The sequence below is a fragment of the Stegastes partitus genome, unplaced genomic scaffold (genome assembly GCF_000690725.1).
Source record: "Stegastes partitus isolate 25-593 unplaced genomic scaffold, Stegastes_partitus-1.0.2 Scaffold119, whole genome shotgun sequence".
Taxonomy (NCBI): Eukaryota; Metazoa; Chordata; class Actinopteri; family Pomacentridae; genus Stegastes; species Stegastes partitus.
Window position 1 is genome coordinate 209406 of NW_007577850.1, and position 22384 is coordinate 231789.

The 22384-nt window shown below is 38.1% G+C and overlaps 2 protein-coding genes across 3 annotated transcripts in view; both read right to left on the minus strand.

The window, feature by feature from the left end:
* The window catches only part of zfyve21 (zinc finger, FYVE domain containing 21), a 19883-nt gene extending 8572 nt beyond the window's left edge, over positions 1-11311 (minus strand). The window contains exons 1-5 of the mRNA XM_008278217.1: positions 11123-11311; positions 7409-7459; positions 5929-6097; positions 3681-3756; positions 1308-1399 (exon numbers count right to left, since the gene is read on the minus strand). Of these exons, the coding sequence (XP_008276439.1) occupies positions 1308-1399; positions 3681-3756; positions 5929-6097; positions 7409-7459; positions 11123-11248 (514 nt within the window). The 5' untranslated portion in view covers positions 11249-11311. The remainder of the gene's footprint in view (positions 1-1307; positions 1400-3680; positions 3757-5928; positions 6098-7408; positions 7460-11122) is intronic.
* Positions 11312-14983: 3672 nt separating this feature from the next.
* Positions 14984-22384, minus strand: part of klc1a (kinesin light chain 1a) — a 72429-nt gene continuing 65028 nt past the window's right edge. Inside the window, exons 15-16 of one of the 2 annotated variants that reach the window (XM_008278219.1) lie at positions 19954-20020; positions 14984-17921 (exon numbers count right to left, since the gene is read on the minus strand). In XM_008278219.1, the coding sequence (XP_008276441.1) occupies positions 17856-17921; positions 19954-20020 (133 nt within the window). In that variant the 3' untranslated portion in view covers positions 14984-17855. The remainder of the gene's footprint in view (positions 17922-19953; positions 20021-22384) is intronic. The other variant, XM_008278220.1, reaches the window with a different exon arrangement.

Consider the following 22384-nt stretch of genomic DNA (forward strand, 5'->3'; position numbering starts at 1 on the left):
AAAAAAAAAAAAAAAAAAAACTTGCTGAAAGTGCATCGATGGGCAACTTTTTACAAAAAAAGTATATCGGAAAGTATTTGATATATCGAGCAAAAATTTAATAAATACCTTGTGGAAATTTCAGGCAAATCGGAGAAATCTGATGATTTAATACGACCCTTATGTGGTCGACATACAGCGACACAATGTTGGTTTCTAAAGGCTCAACTTTAAAAAAAAGTTGAAGCAGCGGTGGTCATAAAAGGGAAACGTTGGTTATTTTTGGCTTTTAAAAAGAGAAAAATCACAATTTTTGGTGCCAGTGTGACTGTAGGGAAAACATTTTCAGTTCACTAAAACTGTGTCCACTTTATTTTCAACCAATAAACTGATCAATAATTGACGAATATTGAGAAAATTTATCGGTTTACAAATCTGCATAAAAAAAGACTTAAAACAATCTGCACCTGCATTCAGAGCATCTTCTAGACACAAAATAGAAATTAAACGAGACCCAAAACGCCTCACAGGCTAAAAATTAATATTACTTAATGCCTCACATGCAGGCTAACGCACGATAGCTAGTTAGCTGTGCACAGAGAAGCTTCTAGTCTCTGCTCAGTCAGTGCAGGTCAGACAGCTGTGAGATCAAGATTTACTTGAAAAAGAGTGAAATAAGAGGATCTACTGTCAGATTTACCTGAAGTCAAGGGATTGTACCTGAACCTGGCTGCTACAATTTAGCGATGCTCCGTAAACGCCTCCAATGCAGGCTAACGCACGCTAGTCGTGAGGGAAAACACTTTAAGTTCACCAAGACTGTGTCCACTTTGTTTTCAGCCAATAAACTGATCAACTAATCAAATCAGGTCAAAGCCGTCACGATCGCGACCATAACGTTACGAAACATGCGGATTTTCCACGCCGATGCTTTTGGGAGTCAAACAAAGCAGGCTGGTGCAAAACAGACGTGAACCGGATGAGCGACGACAAGGAGCGAAGCCGAGCTGACCTTCGAAGAGGTACTGACTGTCCAGCAGACTGGTGTAAGTGTGAATATCGCTCTCTGTGTCCGGAGGAGGCAGCATAAGAAAAGAACGAGGGTTAGTTTGGGAAAAAAACAGGTTAATCAAGAAGCTTCGTTAGTGACTCAAAGGGGAAAAACAAGTTTAGGTTCATCGTTTATAGAAGAAAAAGCAGAAATAAAAGGTGATTTTTCTTGCTGTAGAGAATAATCCTCTGTAATTAAAATTTTATGATTGTTTTTTTTTTCTGGTTTGGAGCACTTTTTTTTTTTTTTGTATTTCTCCTCCCACACAGACGCTCACCTCCTGGACTCGTCCCGTCCGTCAGAATCTGCATGCTGGAGATCCGAGACAACTCGACCTCAAAGTGGGTTTCACCGTCCAGGAACAGATACCTGATGTTTGGGTCAGAAAAACGACAAGCGTGAGTCAGAAATCACTGAAAATCTGACTGGAACGAATAAAACTAACACATGTGAAGGATTTAACAGCACATTTGGTGAAATCTCTGTCAATGTCAGGCTCTTCATGCCTGTTTATTAACTTGTTTTGGATCCAGACGAGAGAGAAATTCTGACGGGTTTCTTTAATCGATAATCAATCAACAAAACGTTAAAACGAACAGACACCAAAAGATGCAACACGAGAAAAAGTTTTCTGTATTTTGGTTGAAGTGACTTAAACCTTTTAAACTCCAAAGCGTCTTCTGTCACATTTTTACTCACTGTTGGCAAATTTTTCACTACAACATGTCCAAATCCTGCACCTACATGGAAACAGAACAAGTAGAGAGAACTCAGAAATGTCTAAAACAGAAATCACTAAAAAAGAAAAGGCAAAAGCTGTAATTTATTAGATTTTGTTGTTTTGCGGTTTTGCGTTTTTCTGTCTGACTGACCCAAGATTTGCTTAAAAATTCCTTGAAACGCGTTTTAAATGACTCAAAACAAAAACAAAATATGACAATTTTCCGGTTGTGAGTCTCTGCACATCTGCTGTCGAAAGACGTTTCACAGTGAGAATATTCTGCGCGGTCGGGGGACGCTTCCACCCTGAGGCAGCGCTCCGACGGGGTGGAAGTGTCCAGAACGCACAGACAGTACTCGTGTACTCAGTACTGGTGGCAGCGCCGCCACCATCCATGTTTACTTCCATAAACACTGAGCATGCTCGCTGCGTGTGACGTCGTTGTGTCCTCTTCTGCGCATGCGGGACACTTTTGGGTCGTATGAAGTTCACACAGCAGATCACAAACAAGTCACATTTAACTGGAAATGTGAACGAACTCACAAAGAAATCCTCATTGAGCATCAAGTCCTGCAGTGTGAACGTAGCCAATCTGTGGATTGTTCAGTCAGATAATACGCCGTCATCCTGATTGGTGACATTAAATGTCATGTTGAAGTCAGAATCCAAGGCTGTCGCTATGTTAAGGCTGTTTTTATGGGTTCCATTTATTTTTCCTAAAAACCTGTCGGATAGCAAAGTTTAGGACTGTTAAGGGTCGGACTATCGAGTCACGACTGTATATACTTTGGCATATATACATATGAAAGTTTTGAGTTTTAAAATATAAAGACATTCAAGCAGTGCTTAGCAAGAGGCACAGCTTTCACAAAGCATCCAATGAGACTGATGTGACCTTTGCAAGATCCTGCAGAAGGTACCTCCATTTTTTTCCCCTCTCCCTGTTTTTGTTCTTTCTCCATGTCCCTGCCGGGGTTCCGTAAAATTTAATGTCAGATAGTGAAAAAAAACACACAAAAAAAAACGGTTGTGTGTCTTTTTATACAGTGTGCGTAAAGTTCTGGTTTCAGCTACATCGTCCATCTACTTCCTTGTCTGTTCACTGTTTCTGAGCCATGCTGCAGATTTTCCTTCAGCTACCTCAGATTTATTTCACATTTATTTTCTCCCCTCTGCTCTTTGTAAACACAGCTTGCAGTTAAAAAGGAAAACCTCAAAACTCCTGTCACTCTTACAGTCGTCCTGAAACGTATTCATACCCTCCCATTAAAGAAGGAAACAAACAGCTGTCACTGAAATAAGTTGAAATTAACAAAAGTAATCATAATAAAAATGTAATGAATATCATGACATTGCTTTTGGATTGTGGTTCAACTGAAATATTTTTTTTAAAAAAACAACAACAACAACAACACACAAGCAAACAAGCATGATGGGACCCGTAAACTAATATTTTGACAGTTTAGTTTGTTTTAAAAAAATTATTCTTTTCAACTACAGTTCAAAAGCAACGTCTTATTTCACTAAATTATAATTTAGCAAATTTTTAGTTATTGTTACTTTTTTCAGTTTCTAATTATTTGAGTGACTATTGTGAGTTTTGCCTTTTCTTTAATGGAAGGGGATGAATACATCTGAGGACGACTGTATGTGAAGCTGATGGTTAGTTTTGTTTTATTTTTTATTTTTTTTACAGAATCGGGCACAAATTGTTAATTTCTAAATTCTTCAATAAGATATAAATTTAGGCCGTTTTCTTAAAATACCATAATTTCAGGCTCAGATTTGATCGTTTTTCCACAACAGAACTGCACGTCGACGACAGTTTTTTTCAGTTTTTACTGTTTCTTGCTGCGACGAATCGTGTCATTTTGATAATTTTTTTAACATTTTTTTCGTTTCGGGGTTTCTTTGGGATTAAAAGCTCACCTGTGGTTGTTGGAGAGGCGACACGTCATGGTTTCAGACTTCTCCGAAGTTCCCAAAACGACGACGAAGTTTCCTCCTGGCGTCAGAAAACAGGTAATAAACACTGAACTCCTGACAGATGATCAACACGAGTGGTAATGAAAACACAGAAAAACCCGTCCATCTGAAAACACCATCTCTGATTTACCTGATATTCGGATAGCAGAAAATATGGATATTAATAAAGAATAATAATATCTGTGAAATTTCAGACTAATATATACATATTTCTTTCTATTTTGTATTTGTTATTATTGTATTTATTTCTGGAGCCCACTTTGTAGGTGTACAAATAAATGAAATGTGAATAAAATTAAAAATATTCCCTTAATTTCAATTAAATGTCTTAATTATACGTTACATTTTAAAACCACCGAGATCAGACTGTCGTCAATATTTCTGTTTTTGTGCTACGACTTGTCAAACCTGCTGAACCTGTGATAAAAGTTCAATGAAAATAACTTTTTTTTTCCTTTCATTTCTGTGACCACGAATTATTCTACGTGTTTTGTTTTGTGCAGCTACGTACGGTTCAGTAAAAATCACTGGCTGACGTCCACATTATCAGCTGTTTGCGTTTAAAGCTGGGACTTGTCATGACGGACTAATAAAAAAAAAAAAAAAAGTAGAAATCACATTTCAACTCACCCATAATCAGAGACTATCTGATCTACTTGTCTGATGTTATTCATCAGATTCTAAATCAATGACACGATGACAAATACCTGTGAAAATATCATGTTTTTATCTTTAATCGTTCCTGAGATGTTGTCGTTTAAACAAATTTCAGTGCTTGGAAAAAAAAAAAGAAGAAAATGGAACGACGCTGCTGTTTCTGTGTTCTGTTTATATATATATGTGTATATACACTATATTATTCCTCATTTTATACTTTCTATTATTTTTTTTAGTGTATTTAATGAAGTTATGCCGAGTTTTACATCATAACAAAATGCATATGAAGCAGGACTCAGTCTACAAACCAAGCTCACCACAACAACACACACAAAAAGAATAACAGCTCATCAAAAACACACAGTATGTTGAATAAAGTGGAGCTGAACGATGACACCGTGTGACCGAAGTCATCACTCATCCTGTTGTATTAGTTCCTGAGATGTTTCTGCTTGAACAGCCATCTGATGTATTGATCTAAATTGAAAATGTACGTTTATTAAAATAACTTTTAATGTCGATGGTTTGTGATAAAAAGCAGAAGGCTGCCGGTGATTTCAGACGGAGAATCTCATCATGGAGTCTCCATCTCTCGCCAGCTTTCCCTCCCAGAGTCATTGATAATTCTACGATGGATAAATAACACATGAAGCTCGACGTGCTTCCGGCTGCTGATGGATTTTTCACGAGGAGCCCGACTGCATTCAAAGCTGCACGACGGATGGATCAGGGCGGACGGAGGCACTCTGTTTGCTTCTGTTTCGTTTTCAGTGAACGTGACGAAATCGTGAAAACATGTAAACGAGGAAGCAGCGAGACGAAACAGAACCACGCGTCGGGCTTCTGGGCTTTTGTTTTTCTGAATCGAACCGTCCAGGAGTTTTGCTTTTATCTTCAAAACAGCAGTGAAAACAGTGGTCAGGAAAAGTTGTCTGATCACGAACCGACTCCTGATTTATAACAGAATATTCTTTTAAAAATGATTGGTCTTGCTGGGGTTTTTTGCACACATTTGTCCTGTATTTTGTACATATTTTACAGCACAATGTCAATCTGCATAAAGATGCACACGACTAAAAAAGATGAACGAGTTTTATGCAGACACCAAACTTCACCATCTCATCATAAGTACGAGGCTCAAGTTGTTCACTTAAAATGATGCAACAATAGATTTGGCCAAAAATGTTCTAAAATGTAGACATTATATGTTCCTTTCTCCATTTTATTCTTTATTTCCCACTTTGTAAAGCGTCTTTGAGCGTTTATGTAAAAAAACAAACATGTAAAATTATGATTAAAGCGAGCACAAGTTAAAAACACTTTTAAACAACTTTTAAAAATCCAATATTTTTGAACTGAAGTTCTCACATTCCCATCGATTTGTTTGAAAATGTAGAAAAATCTGCATGTTCAACAAATTAGAAGCATTAATTAGTCTCAAATATGGGGGGAAAAAATGATTCAACTTTTTAAAACAAGTAGAAAATCAGCCACATTCGCACCAGTACACGTGAATGAATGAGTGAATTCTCACCTCCCAGAAGCACTTTGAGCTGCTTGTCGTAGAACTCCGTCTCTTTCTGGGACGCCAGGCTGCACTCGGCACACTGTCGGACCGGATCCACGAAACACATCCGGGGCAGCGCCACCTTCTTGCTGCAGCATTTATCGCAGAAGCAGCGGCCGCACCGCCGACAGTGGTGCTGCAGGAAAACATGCATCAGATTTACCGGAAACAAGTCGCAGCCGTTTAAAAGACATGTTGTGTTTTCAAGAAATTACTAAAATGACACCATTCATCAGAGCGAGCAAGAGTAAAACAGAAAAAATCACGAGGTTCCCAACTTCCCAGCACTCCTGGAACTGAACATGTGCGACGGGTTGTTCTTCATGGAAAAATTAAAATTAAAATCGCAACATAGATTTTAAATCGCTTCTTTTTTTTTTTTTTTTTTTTTTTAAATTGCCAAAAATAAACGGGGCTGCAAGGTGGCTCAGTGGTTAGCACCATCGCCTCACAGCTAGAAGGTCGCCGGTTCACGTCCCGGTGAGGACACCCGGGATCTTTCTGCATGGAGTCTCCATGTTCTCCCCGTGCAGCGTGGGTTCTCTCCGGGTTCTCCGGCTTCCTCCCACAGTCCAAAAACATGCAGAAGTTAATTGGTGATTCTAAATTGTCCGTAGGTGTGAATGTGAGTGTGCTTGGTTGTCTGTCTCTAAGTGTAGCCCTGTGATAGACTGGTGACCTGTCCAGGGTGTCCCCTGCCTTCACCCTGAGTCAGCTGGGATAGACTCCAGCCCCCCACGACCCTAGTGAGGATTAAGGTGTAGAGATGATGGATGGATGGATGGATGGATGTTGTTAATAGGTAAATTTGTCATTTTCTAATTTGTATTTGAGTTTGTTCAAATGCCCGATGATGAGCAGAGACTCAGTTTTTTTTCTTTCTGACAACGTGTACGACGTGTTCGTAGTTTTCTGTTGGAACCTGACTAATACAGTCTGTCGATTTGGGCCAGAAAGCGATTTTTAAATCTCTGAAGCTGGTTTAAATAAAAATATCTCAATCTCTCACTGTTAGCAGCAAAAGTGAGGAAAGACGGACCATCTGCCGCAACAGGACGCTAAAAAAAGATCTGGTTTTCTGCTCTTTAAAGGAAAAGGAAGTTCAAAAAAACTAAAATAATTGGGCAAAAACCTCCAGACAGCTGAGAAGTGAATAACACCGCGTCTATCCAATCATTCGCAGATTATGTCAGGTCCACACAGATAATAAGAAAAGTTCCAGGTGAGCCGATTTAACTATAAACACGTTATTTCCTGGCAAATCCAAAAATAAAATAAGCGAGCAGAGTGACAGATTTACAGTTTTTGTTATGCGAGTGGAAAGAGAAACTCTCTATGTGTTTTCACGCCAAAGCAAACAAAAAAAAACTCCTCTCAGGTTTCAGAACTCTTCGGTAAAACGTTTCGGCTCTGTGACTCATCAGTGATGCAGAGAAACAAAACAGACCTTTCTTCTGATGAAGTCGAACTTGGTGTCACACTGCATACATCTGGGGCACTGGAGGACAGGAAAGGAGGGAAAACAGGAAGTTAGGCAACATGCTGACTCCAGCAGATTCAGCTCGTTCTGACTTTTGATCACGTATCAACAGATTTTGTGAGCTACGGCTGCACAATATTGCAAAAAACTGCGTTATTTTGTTCCTCTGCGACGTGAAAAAAAAAATGAAGAAAGTTTCACCGCGTGACTTGGAAAGAATTAATCGTTCTGGAAAGATTGGGCGGATTTTGTGGTCGAGTGCAGAAAATAAAAACATGTTTTTTTTAAAGCATTGCTTATTATTTCTCATTTGATGTAGCTCTGGTATCCAAACTAGGATTTTTGTTTTGCTTTGGATGACATTTAGATCTGACTGGCAGATTTAAACGACCAAACAAATCAGCCACATTTGCTTGACATCTTGTTTTTTTTTTCCGCAGCCGAAATATTTCCATACAACTGACAAAGAGCTGCAGACAAAATGATAAACTGTGATTATTTTGGTTAGTATTGAGCACATTCTTTTATCTGAGAGACAAAATACTTAGTTTGCACCTTCACATTAATAAAAAACAAACAGAGCTCTGCCTTTACTGGCTACATTCCTGCTAATAACACGATTTATTATAATTAAATTAAGAGCACCTCCTCGACGCTAAACACGAACAAAATTGTGGCCCTCACTCGCTGAACATCTGCTTATCGAGAGACACAACAATGCAGATGTTCCCCAAACACCTCACATGCTGTCTACGGCAGACGCTAGCTAGTTTAGCTGTGCACCGAGAAGCCTCAGGTCTCCGCTCAGTTGCTGCAGGAAAACCGAAGCTAAGACAGCACAGTTGAAGTTAATCACTTCAAGATATTCATGCAATTAAACCTAAATTAAATGACATCTTAAAACTAGGAACTGAAGGTAAAAACATACCACAAGTTACTGATGTTCCCTAAACGTCTCACGTGCAGGCTACGGTGGTGGAGGCTAGCTAGCTTAGTTGTGCACAGAGAAGCTTCTAGTCTCCGCTCAGGAAGTGAAATAAAGCTTTCTAACGTCAGGTTAGCTCAAGATGAAACCAAGCAAATTTATCTGCATGTACCGTTTTCTACTAATTTAAAATGGCAGCATCACAGCTGATCATTTTCAATTAATTGTGGGACTCGTGACGAAGATCTCGCCCCACAACTGATTTCTGCACGTTGGCAATCTCTGCATCTTAAGGAAAATCATTTCTAAAAGTCAATCAAAACTCTGTAAAATCCTAAATTAAGATACGACAGAACTTTATTAATCCCAAACTTCCTCAGAAAACCTCGGCACAAGAACTTTAAAAGATTTCAAGCAGCAAACAGAGTTTGTATCATGATGTGTTTCAGTTCATGTGTCCTGATTCACGTCACACTTTCACGCCTGATGAAATATAAAACAACGGCCACAAATCCTACTTTTATGAAGCTCCTGTGCGTTCACACGGAGGCAATAATTCTACTTCATGTGAATTCTTGGGGTCAGAGCACATCAAGTGTTCTTAATATTCTGTCCAGTACATTCACATCAGTGAGCACATTAGGGACATTTATCGACACAATGCAGTCCATCACACCTCCACCACTAACCACTATCGCCAACATAAAGTGGAATTATAACCTTTTTGACAACTAAAAGTGACAGATCTGTTCACTGGATTCCACAGGTGCATGTATGTGCAGCTCTAATCTAGATTACTGCTAATATCATGGTTTTATTCCTGCAGCCCTTTTGCAAAAGAGAAGCACAGTTTGTTCAAGATTTTTTTTTTTTAAAGCAACATTTAGGAGGATTTACTGTAGTCTGACAACCTAGACTTTGCACTTATTACTTCACTAGTTCCTCATGAAGATCACTTTTTCATGCCTTTCTTTTTGTGGGGGACATGTTTTTCGGACTATCGCACAGAGTTCGCAGCTTCATCCGGTAATAAATGATTAACATCAGTGCGGTCAAAGTGCCTCAGCGAGCCACAGACGGAGTTTCGCATCAACAGCTAGCAAAGCGGCTACACAGGCTACGTGTATCTGTTAGCTCACGGGGGAGCTGACACTTTAACGAGCCCCTCCAGCGGAGATAACCGCCATAACTAAGTTCTGACGGCTAGCTTCAGCTGTTAGCTAGCTGGTTAGCTAAGTGCTCGCTGCCAGGCTGGCCGTGACAGCCTGCGACGCCCAGTCCGGGGGCCAACAGCGACGTCCGGAGCCGCGGCGAGCTAACCGGCGTTAGCATGAACACACCGGATGCTGCGCTGTTTCCAAAATAAAAGCGCGTCACCTCTCCATGAGACGCTCAGACAAGTTCTAATCGCGAATCTGTAAACGGGACAGCACTTGTGAAACTCTTTAACTAGACTTTCTGGGACCTCCATTAGCTACACAAAATAAATGCTAATCTATAATAACAGACAACATATACTAAATTAAAAAGTAAACTGCCCATCAAACTTGTCCAATTTAAGGACAGAGTTGCTCAAATACAGGTCAAAGTTGTTCAATAAATTTTAGGTCAGAGTTGCTCAAATATATGTCAAAGCGGTCCAGTTTCAGGGCAAAGTTGTCAAAATGTCAGTCAAAGTTGCTCAATTTTATGTTAAAGTTGCCCCATAATAAGTCAGAGCAGCTCATTTAGAGATCAGAGTTGCTCTATTACATGTCAAAGACGGCCGTTTTTACTTCAGAGTTGCTCAATTTTAGGTCAAAATGGCTGAGCATTAGGGTAAAGTTGCTCGATTATATGCAAAATTTACCTCATTTTAGTTCAGAGTTGCCCTATTTTATGTCCAAGCTGCCTAGTTTAGGACAAAGTTATCAGATTTTAGGTCAAAGATGCTTAATTTGAGGTTGAAGTTGCTCAAATATACATCAAAGTTGCCTAATTTCAGGGCAGAGTTGTTAAATTTTAGGTCAACGTTGCTAAATCTTTGGTCAAAATGGTTCAAAATGAGGGCAAGTTGCTCGATAACAGGTCAAATTTACTCAATTTTAGATCAAAGTTGCTCAAATATACACCAAAGTTGCCTAATTTCATGACAAAGTTGTTCAATTATAAGTCAAACTTGTCCAATCTCTTCATTTTGTGTTACAGTCGTCCTATTACAGATTAAAGAAGCTCAGCGGCAGGTCAAAATTACTCAATTATACGTCGAAGTAGGTCAGAGTTGCCCCATTATGTGTCAAAACTGCCTCATTTCAGAGCAAAGCTGTCAAATTTGAGGTCAGAGTTGCCCTATAAGGGGTCATAGCAGCTAATATACAGGTCAAAGGCGCTCACTTACAGGTTAAAGTTACTTAATCATCGGTCAAAAATGCCCAATTTTAGGTCAGAGTTGCTCAAATTTTGTAGAAGACTCGAGCAATATTTTGACTTTTTACACCTGTAGATGGATAAATGTTATATATTGAACCGTGTGTCTTCATCAGTATAACGGAGTATAGGATTGTGTGTGTGCATTTAAAACTTTTGGGTTGGTGCAGAACATCTAAAAGCACAAAAAAGAACAAAAGCATTTTCTGTAATATTACGTTCTGATTAAATCCCTTCTTCTCGTTGTTAATTTAGCGGCCTTTATTTTGAAACTCCGCCGGAGCGCGTGATGCTAGCTAGCTTGTCGCCGCTGCCCGCTCGGCTCCGCTCGCCCCCTCCGGCCGCCTCACCTCTTTGTCCGGGACCCACTGCGGCTCGTCCAGGGAGAAGGGGCTGTTGAAGGCTCCGTTCTCCGGCACCATGCGGAGCCCGCTGGGGCTGCGGACGAGCTTCTTCCCGTCGGGGACTGCGGACATTTTGGTTCTGCGGCCGTTTCTGCGGACTCTCCCTCAGCGAACTCTCGTCCGGACACGCCCTCCGAGATGACTGACAGGGCGCTCGACCAATCAGAGCACAGGTATCCGATCATGTGGCGCTCTGGTGAAGTGGAGTGTTTTGGTTTTTGTAGCCCCGCCCACTCCGCCCACTACAATAATAATAATAACAATTATTATTATTATTATTCTTAATATTATGTAAAAGGGTTAAACTAATTACTGAAAGAAGCACAACAGTAATTTTTATTACTAATATAATTCCAAGACTGTATTTGTACTTTTTATACAAACAGAATGTCACAGAAATGAAAAACAATAAAAACAAAACCTTTTTTTTTCCCACACCAGAACCGGAGCTGCGTCCCAGTTCATTCATGAATGTCATGAATCGAGCCAATAATGTCTCATTAAGTCGATAATAAATGCAATGAGCAATAAATGAAATGAAATGAAATGAAATGAAAAATACTTTATTTATCCCAGAAGGGAAATTCAATTCAATAACACCGGAGGCAGAATCATTTGTTTAAAAAAAAAACAAAAAAAGCAATAATTTTAAATAGGTGGTAAAAGATGAATAAAAGCAAAAGCCAAATTGTTTAAATAGAGATATTAATAAATCAAACTGATTAAAAAACATTTTAAAACTGCCTTATTATCATTATTAATAAATAGAATTTTATTTTCAAGCAAATGTCTTTTTATTTAAAGTCATTATTATATTACTATAACGATAATAATAAAAATTGATCCATTAATTAAATGTATTTGCCTATTATTATTATTACTATTTTGTACAATAATACTTTTAGAAATACCTCTAAATATTTGTCTATTTACTTAGATTAGTAGTACAACTTTTATGATGATGATGTTTTTTATGATTATTGGAAAGATTTTCAGAAACCACACAACAGAACAACGTGACTTTGACCATTTTATTCTTCACATACAATAAAGCTGAACAAGCATCACTTCTGCTCACCAAACAAATCTGCAGACCAACTTTCCTCGATCGCAGTGCAGCTGGAGAGCAACTAAAACGACCATTTCCTCGACTGTGTCACAGCTTTTGCTCAGTTTGACCTCGTTGCCCTCTGACGTCATTAAATCACCGCAGCGAGGACTCATACGGAGGAACGTCTGTTCACTGCTCGCACACACTGATCACGGAGGGACAGTTTACGGAGATGTTCTTAGAAGAACGTTACATTCAAGCGTTTGTTGTTGGTTTTTTTTATAATTCTTCTGAGTTGTGGAGCGGAACCCGAGGAAGACGCAGCATCCAACGCGTCGCCATGGTTACTCAGCAGAGTCTGAAGTTATTTATGGGACATTACAGATGTGTATTTTAACCTCCTTTGAATTAACCTTCTAAACACCTAAACTGCTGAAGAAAAAAAAAAAAAAAAGATAGATTTTTTTGTTCTTACAATTTAGTTTGGATTTTTAAAAAAAACAAACATATTATTTTGTGAAATTACAGATAATTAGTAAAATCAAATTTCTGCTTCTGACCACAAATTTTTAAATACATCCGCAAATTTGTCGCAATTTCACAAAAAAAAAACCTGATATTTTTATGTACTAGATGAAACTTTTGAATTAAGGTTTAATGCTATGAATTTACGGTAACTCATCGTTAAATAAAATTGCAAAAACCGCACCGTCTGCCGAAGGAAGAGATTGTAAAAACCGAAAAAAGAATCAGATCATCGGCTCTTTTTTTCCTACGGTGCATGTTAGCTGCTCAGATGTTCTCCTTCTGGTGCCGTCGAGTTAAAGTTCATCCGTCTGTTCCCGCCGTTTATCGGTCCGTGAGCAGGAACGGCCGCATGAACACGATCTTTCTTTATAAAAATGAATCCCCAGAATCTACAGCAGCAGCAGCGACCGTCCACAGAACCGCTCCACAAATCAGCAGGAGTCAGGAACACAAACGTACACAAAAACAAAACCAGAACGACAACAAAAGGACGAACTGAGAGGTTTTTAGCTTCACTGCTTTAACGAGAAACGCGTGAACTCAAACAGAACTCGTCTGCGCTTCGGTAAGTCCCGAGTTTACGTCACGTCGGCGTCGCTCAGGAGTTATTTTGTGATTTTAAGTCGTGGTTTTTAGGATTTTAAGGTTGTTTTTTATCGCGATGACAAGTCGATGTCCGAAGCTTGTCCTCCACAATGTCACAGCAGTGATGCACACGGCAACAGGTTGGGCAACTTGGACCTGCAGTTGAGCTGTACTTGACCCATAAGTGAGCAACTTTGACCCCATAAGTGAGCAACTTTGACCTATAATTAAGCAACTTGGACATAAATTGGGCAACTTTGACAAATAGTTGGGCAACCGTTACCTAAAATTAACCAACTTTGGCCCACAATTGGTCAACTCCGAGCTATATTTGAGCAACTCTGACCTATAATTGAACATCTTAGAAATAAAAGTGGGAAACTTTGACCTATAATTAAGCAACTTTGACATCAATTGGGCAACTTTGACCTGTAATTAAGCAACTTTGACATAAATCGGGCAACATTGACCTATAATTGAACAACTTTGACCCATAATTGGGCAACTCTGACCTACAATTCAGCAACTTTGACATAAAATTGGACAACTTTGACCTACAACTGAGTAACTTTGACATACAATTGGGTAACTTTGAGCTATAATTGAGCAACTTTGACATAAAAGTGGGCAACATTGAACTATAATTGAAAAACTTTGACCCATAGTTGGGCAACTTTCACCTATAATTGAGCAACTTTGAAATAATTTGGGCAACTTTGACTTATAAATGAACAACTTGGACCCATAACTGGGCAACTTTGACCTATCATTGAGCCACTTTGATGTAAGATTGGGTAACTTTGACCTACAATTGAGCAACTTTGACAGAAAGGTAGGAAACTTTAACCTTAAATTAAGAAAATCTGCCATATAAGTGAGCAACTTTGATGTAAAATATGGCAACTTTGACCGTTGATTGAGCAAATGTGACCCATAAATGGACAACGGTGATCATTTGGTGGTTATATACGATTATTTACACGAAGGGTGGAATTAAAACATTTTAAACACCTTCATGTATCCTAAATAAAATGCAAAAAAAAAATAAAGATAGTCTGCATCCTTTAGAAAAAAAACAAAAAATGTTTAAGTAAATAAAATGATAACTGCAAAATTTGCAGCATTTATTCAGTATTTTTGAGACTGCTCACAAATTCAATTGTATTTTTTTTAAAAGTTGCCTATTTTTCAATCAATTTTCCGGTTTAACTTAAATTTAGTCAAGTGTAGGCGTTTTGTTTTTAGCTGCAAAGTTTAAAATGATCCTCTGAAGAACACCAAAGAGGGGATTCTAGGATCTATTTTAAACCGTAGTGGTATTTACATCTGAGCAGTAGTGGTTCATTTTCAGTGCTACTTCAGCTGTGGACCTACTTGTGTTGTGTGTCGACCACATTTGGAATTTAGGAGATTTAACGGATTTGTTCGGGCGTTTGAATCGTCCTTGTTGCTCGGTTCGTCGCAGCCACGAGACGCTTTACATTTATGTGCCTCAAACATTAAGAAGGTAAAGACAAGATAAAAAGCAGACCGATCAACGGTCATCACGAAGCTTCAACACACCAACGATAAAACCAGCATTAAAAAGAAAACAATAAATCCTAAAATGAGATATTCGACATTTAAAAAAGAAAAAAAAAATCTTTTGAGTTGCAGTTTTAATATTTACATTTCAGGGCGTTGCTGTTTGGGAAATGACAACAGAAAGTGAAGGAAATATTAAATGTTTACTGAATTTAGATATAATAACTGTAAGACGTACAGAGTTTGTCTTATTGCACAATAAACTAAACTTTTAGAGATTTATCATGTGAACAAACTGATGGACAAACTGGATGATCAAAGATATTTCTGTTTGTCTTTTATCAAAGTACATTTCAGTGAATATCGGCTCTCATATTATGATTAATTCATCTTAAACATCGACACTGAAGGACAAATGTTTTAAAAGTCTCTTTTAAGGCATTTAAATTAAGCTTTCTATTTTGTCGTATTTTAAATTTTGACTCCAAGATTTTCATTTTCAGAGTTTATCAGCCCTAAAAAAAACGTGTTTCGGTCGACACCTTAATCCACGTTTCAGTTCACATCTTTATATTTTTTATTCTACTTTGATTTTTATTGATATTCTTTTAAAATCGTATTGATGCATGTTTTTAATTGTTTTTCTAAAATTTTGCCTTCTTATATTTCTTGTCTTAAATCAGATTTAAGGTAAATTTGGATTTATAAAATTTGTTAAATGTAAGAAAATTCAGATTTTTTACATTTTAAGAAAAATTATGAACGTCAAAAAAGGAAATTAAAAATTGTAAATTCAGATATTTTTATTTATTTTTAATTTTTTTATAATTCCTTCTTTTATATGTTATTTCAAGGCATTTATGTCTCGTGCAAAAAAAAAAACTTTGTGGCTTTTTTTCGCCCAGTATATGTAATTTTGATTTGATCAGACAATTCCTAATTAAACACAAAAAAAAAATCAGCCAAAAGAAGAAAGTAGTTTGTTTAGACCGAAACTGTACTTTGGCGTCCTTAGTTTTGCTTGTTAAAAATGTATTATATCTGTAAAGCATCTTAGTAAAAGTAGAAAAACACATGTATTAGTGTTTTATGTCATTATTTGGGCTTTTGCTATGAATTGTCCCTTTCTGTTGCTTTTGTCAGACACTTGCATGTTGTTTTCATTTTAATTATTTGCATTTTTATTCACTAAGTTCCCAAAAGGACAAGTTCTAGCCTCTACAAATGCAGAAACTGTCTCTTGCAGTGGCTGTGGAGCCCAAAAAATATAGTTTGCTGCTTCTTAAACTTACATTTACTGTCGTTTTTTTCTGTCTGACTGTAAAATAAATGCAACTTTAATCATACAAAAATAAATATTCCAGCTCTTGGCGCTTTTTAAGAAGGCACTTGATCCTGGGTGTGAATTTAAGGGGCTTTAAGTGAACTTTAACCTTCCTTGTGTTCAAGCTGGTCACCGGCATAAGACAATAAATGTGCTAAATATTCATTATTTCCCTTAAAAAGCAGCACTTGTGCCTTGTGAGCTTCAGTTAAAAGGGCGTACAATCAAGGAGCTTCAAGCAAAGATTACATCAGTCGGTTTAACTTTTACATCCTTGTGATAAATCCTTCAGTACTGATGTTTGGATCTGTGTGATGCACAACGTCCAGCCGTGAACCTCTGGTTTACAGTGTCTGTTGAACTAAATCCAGCTAACAGAAGGAGCGCTGCTTGTTTTGGTGATAGCAAATATATATATTTATTATTTGCAGTTTAAATCTCTACCGAAGACTCTTGCCTGTTGCTGGTTAAATAATTCGGGTTTTTTTTTTTTGGTTCGACTCTACCGTCCTGGTAAAGTTTTGTCTGGAAACGTGACGTGAGCTTCGCGGCGACAAACGCGAGCCTCGGTCCTGAGAAAGAGTCGGCCGCCTTCACGTGCCAATAAACCGAACCGCTCTGGAGGCTTCTGACAGAAAAATATATTTTAAAAAAAATAAAAAATAAAATAAAAACAAACTTTCCGGAGCAGCGAAGACGCGAAACACATCGTTTATAAAACCCCAAATGTAAACACAGAACTTCATACATCAGAAAATCTTCAACCGACGCGAGGACGGAACAGGTTCAGAAGCAGCGAAGACGAAGGCTCCTCGACGGGTTTTAAACATTGTAAAACATCCGTGTATTTCCTAAATGAAACCAAATTCAGAGCGAACGCGGAGCCGAGCTAAGCTAAGCTAAGCTAACGTCCGGGTCGGCCTACAGAAAGACGTCATTGGTGGACAGTTTTTCAGTGCAGAGGAGGCAGATTTAGTCCAATTAAACCATTTTCTGAGAGGCGCTGGTCGAGTTAAACCTCGAGTTAGAAAAACGGTGAAGCTGAGACGCTGATAAGGGAATTTTGACGACTGATGTTTACAGTCCGCGAAAACTACAAAATGACAGAATGTTCTTATAGCTTGTATTTGTGCGTCCAAATCTAACTGGACCAGTGTGCAGGATTCAAAAGGATCTACTGGCAGAAACTGAACATGTACTTCATCATGATGTTCTTTTAATGCGAAGTCACTTGCAAATGATGATGTTTCTGTGACCTCATCGTGTCGTCTATCTCCAGAGGAAGCACCGTTCTGCCCGTACATCCTGCACGTCATGCCGTTTTTTTCCGTAGCTGCCGCGTCAGAAAAGTTTGCGAGACTAAAACTTCCTCTCTGCGTCTGCCTTCATACAAGCACGGCAAAAAACAAACACAAAAAAAAACAACAGTTAAAAACGAACACCAGCACACATTTACATACAGTACGCGCACATACGATCGGACGGAAACCACCAGCAGGCCGCCGTACGTTCACACTCCTCGATATGTTCTGATAAAATAAAACCCTCTGAAACACCTCCGAAAGTGCAAAGATTAAGATCAAGACCTGTACAGCGAGCACTTGGTGGAGTTTAGGAAGCGAACAGCTATTTACAGCGAGGACGGTCGGAGTTGGGCTCGAGGACCTTCAACGCGCCAAGTCGGTGTGGCTGGCGCTCAGGTCGCGGCTCTTCCTCAGACGATTATTTCGTTCCTGGAGGGAGAAAAAAAAAGAAATTAGATGAAAAAGTGCAAAAAAACCCCACAAACTCCTGATGTTGGAGAAGCTGAAACAAGACGATATTTTTGTTTGTACTTGATGGTAAAAGTGGTCGTAGGTGCTCTGATTAGCAGCGAGGTGAGCATAAGATGATGGATGATGTCCAGAAGTTACACATGAGGTGTTATTTTCAACATGTTGAGCAGGATTAGTGTTTAGTTTTGTACGATTTTTATGGTGAGGAAAAACGAATGGAGCGGCGTGCAAAAGTTTGGGCGCCCCGAGAGAAACGCTTTTACCAAAAACCTCGGAGCTGAATCAGACGGTTCACAGTCGTACAGCTTCATGAAGACGTGGACGTCCACAGTCAAAGCCGTCAAACCCGTAGAAACAAAACAACTGATGCTAACGGAGCAGGAATCGGCTGACAGAAGGTAGACAGGAGGTGTCGGGTCGCCGTGTCTTCAGTTGCTGATGGGATTTAAAAATGGCTGCTAACGAGAAACATCAGACGTTCTTCACAGGGGCGCTACGAGTGGAAAAACCTAAAAATCATGACAGAACTTCAGGAATTCTACTCTGTAGGTATTAATATATACGTTTAGAGGAAGACTCCTCAACAGCTGGAAACTCAGCTGCAGCTGCTGCTAATGCGCTACGGAGTGGTGAGAGCTCCAAATTATAAAAATAAATCAAAAGAATGATAAAATAAAAAGTGGAAATAAATAGACAAATAAATAAAATAAAAAAATAATGTGGCAATATAAGGCAATATTAATAAAAAAAAAAAGAATCCGTAAAAGAAAAGGCTGATGAAAGTAGAAATATAAAGACAAATAAAATAAAATAATAAAAATGATTTATTTTTTTATTTATTTTTATTTATTTTAAATTATGACTATTTCTTGAAATTATTTTTTAAATTTAATTTATTAATTAATTAATTAATTTATTTTTTATACTGTCGCTTTAAAAGCAAAGGATGTGCGCAGTAGGAATGTCGTAAAAAATACATTTAAAAATAACAATAAAAATGAAAATAATAATTAAATAAATTTTAATAATAATAATTAATAAATAAATAATAAAAAACAAAATCAAAAAACACAAACAAATCAATAAAAGAATAATAAATTAAAAGTAGAAAAAAAAGAAGAATAAACAAAATTGTAAAAAAATTATGTGCCAATAGAAAGTGATATTAATCAAAAATTAATCCATAAAAAAGGCTAAGAAAATTGAATAGAATATGAAGACAAATAATTAAAAAATATATAATATTTTTATTTACTTTTATTTATTAGTTTTTTAAATTATGATTTCTGTAAATATGATTTTATTTTAATTTTTTTAATGTGTTTTAATTTTTTTATGTCGCTTTAAAAGCAAAGGAAATATGTGCAGAAAAATGTGTGCAGTAGGAATGTCGAAAAAAACAACAACAATAAAATGAAAATAATAATAAACACATTTAAAAAATACAAAAACATAAAGAAATAATAAAAAGTAACAAAAAAACGAATAAGTTATGGATTCATTTTTGATTAATATCGCTTGAGATTGCCACAAAACCTTTTTAACAAATGTTATTTATTCTTCTTTTTATTTCCACTTTTATTTATTTATTTTTTTAAAAATTGATTTATTTTTATAATTTGGCGCTCTCACTACTCCATAATGCTTGAAAACGTAAAAACAATTCTTGCTTTTACGACTTTTACGACAAACTGCGACACCTGTCTTTAGTGTGTAAACGTGGCCTAAAAACCAGTAAGGGTTCAAACTGGAAACGATGGAAACATAAAGAAGCTTAAATTATTAAATATCTTCAGCTTTTAGAAACCATCTGTTCGGTGAAAGTTTTGACCAGAGGTGCCCAAAACCTTTGCACGCTGCTGTGTTAATGACAACAAGCTGTTTTTCCCTTTGAACCAGTGACATGTTTCTGTCCTTCACTGTGTTTCTACTCTCTACAGGACCACTCCCGGGCTGAACAACAAACCCTCTGCAGATGTTTTCTCCTTACTTGGTAGTGGTCGACGGCAGCCTTGTCCGCCACGTTAAGAACGCCCAGAGAGCTGGCTCGCTTCATGCTGCACCCACATGCAGGGAGGTGAGGGGTCAGAGGTCAGAGGTCAGAGGTGAAGGGTGGAGGGAGCTCGGTGGAGGTTAATGACACTCAAGTCACACAGAGGTTAGCTTCACAAAAACATTATTCCTCATCGCTCGTGAACATTAGAGGGTTAAAGCGTGAAACTCTGGTGTCACTTTCTAACAAGACGAAATATTGTAACCATAGACTGTATAAAAGATGGACGTAGCAACCGGCCCTGAAAAATGAAGCCAACCCGGAAGTGTCAAAAACCTGCAATATCACTACGTCCACCAGCTGCTGGCTCCAAAAAGCCCTGGCTCCCATAGACTGGAATTGGAAAAGAAGTGGTCACAGATCATGAAATACTGCATTCCTACAGCTCAGGATTTTGTTCTTATTAGTTTTCATAGTCAAATCCAGAGATCAGGTGGCCAATCTGGAAATAAATCAGTACTGAATTTTTTAAAAATCATCAACATTTTGCGGGGCGTGGCTGGCTTGATTGACAGTCGGCAGCGACCATACAGATGAAGCGAGCAGAAGGCGGTAAATGTGGGCGGGCAGAGAGGGCCTGCCTCTCAATCCATCTGACCAATCGCTGCTCCTATGGCTCCGCCCCCCTCTGACGATTTTTGCGTCACTGGCTCCAAAAATCCAAGATGTCAACCAGGAAGTAGCAAAACCCTGGCTTCATTTTCTCAGTGCAGAAACCAACGGGTGACGTCACGGTAGCTACGTCCATCTTTTATACAGTCTGTGGTTGTAAACGCATCATTTATTCATGTCTGAGCCATAAGAAGAGATTTGGGGTTGCCAGGTCTGTCCTCTTCCAGCACGATTAACCTCATTAATCAAATTATTTCGTAACCTGGACTGAGGTTACACGTGACCAATTTATCAGTAATTCATCAGTAATTAGTACGAGCTGCAGAAGTCTTTCTATCATCTGAGCACATCACGGCTCATTAAAGGTCATTTAATTTTTAATTTAATAACTGTCGCTGCCATGAAAATGCACAAATGAAATGTTAATTTTGGGATTTTTTTTTCCTAAAAAAAAGTCACATTTTCCTACATTTCGATGCCGATGAAGAGCTGTGTTAAAGTTAATCAGTTGTAACTGCAGACTAATTATCTTATTTTATAATTTTCTTTTATTGCTCAAAACATTTTTTCTTGTTAGAATTTTTCAGTTTTATCGACGTACGTTAATTTCGCTTAATGACTTTTAATGATTATTTGTAATATTCTGTATTTTTTAATGCTTGTGTAATATTATAACTTACTTCTAACGTGGACTTATATTTGTTTTTGGTATTTTTAAATTAATTATTGTAAAATATTGTATTTATTTTTTATATTATTGTTATTATTGTTATCGCATCTTGTCTCCCAGTCGATGTGCACCAGCATTTCACATTTAACTCGTTCAGTTTTAGAAAAATAAATGTTTTATCGATTGATAATATTTAGTTTTTATTGATCACGCACCAATAAACGACGACTGGTAGGAGATTTTTCTGGCAACCTTGAACTGCGTAAGCCCGATGTGATGATTACAAACTGCGCCTCCTTAGAAAGTGAACACCGTGTTGTAAACGAACCGTATTGTCATCGAGGATATTTACAGTCAGTGAAGTTCATGCAAACACAAAACCTGATGTGAGCGACGTGACGCTGCAGAAAACATCCGTCACCATGAATAACGCGTGTTGTCTGGTTCATGGACACAGATCGGACGTCATTCTTGCTTCCTTTTGGGCGAAGCCGCAGGAAAAATATTGTTCTAAGAGCTGCAGCGTCACACACGTAAATGTTCAGCTTACTGTCACAGAGGAGGAAAAGATGTTCACATTTAATGAGAAATGATCGACTTTTTTTCCATTACAAAAAGGACTCAAACCGATTTATCGATTATCCAAGTAGCTGGTGATGAATTTAATCGTTGACGACTACTTGATTATTCTTCTGATCTACGTGTAAATGTGGCAGAAAGTCCTGTTAGCAAAGTTAGCATCATGTTGGCCGCAGAAACTCAACGCTGCAAGCAAAGTTTCTGAATATCTTCAACCTAGAAAGAGTTCTCCAGGAAAATGAGCTCTCTGCGACCTAAAGCTGCATTAGCACGAAGGATAAACTGGCCGAGTGTTTCTGCGATACTTGTTCAAATAATCCACCAGACGAGCCGAGAAGCTCCGTTTGGAAAGAGCTGAGCTTTGACGCCGAAACGATGTGGACGGTGGTTAAGACGCAAAGAAAGACGACGAGCTGCGATAAAACACACGTGGTTACTGTTGAAGAACAACGTGAGCTTTTTGCTCGACTGTGACATTCAACTGAAGCTGGAATAAGATTTAAAAAT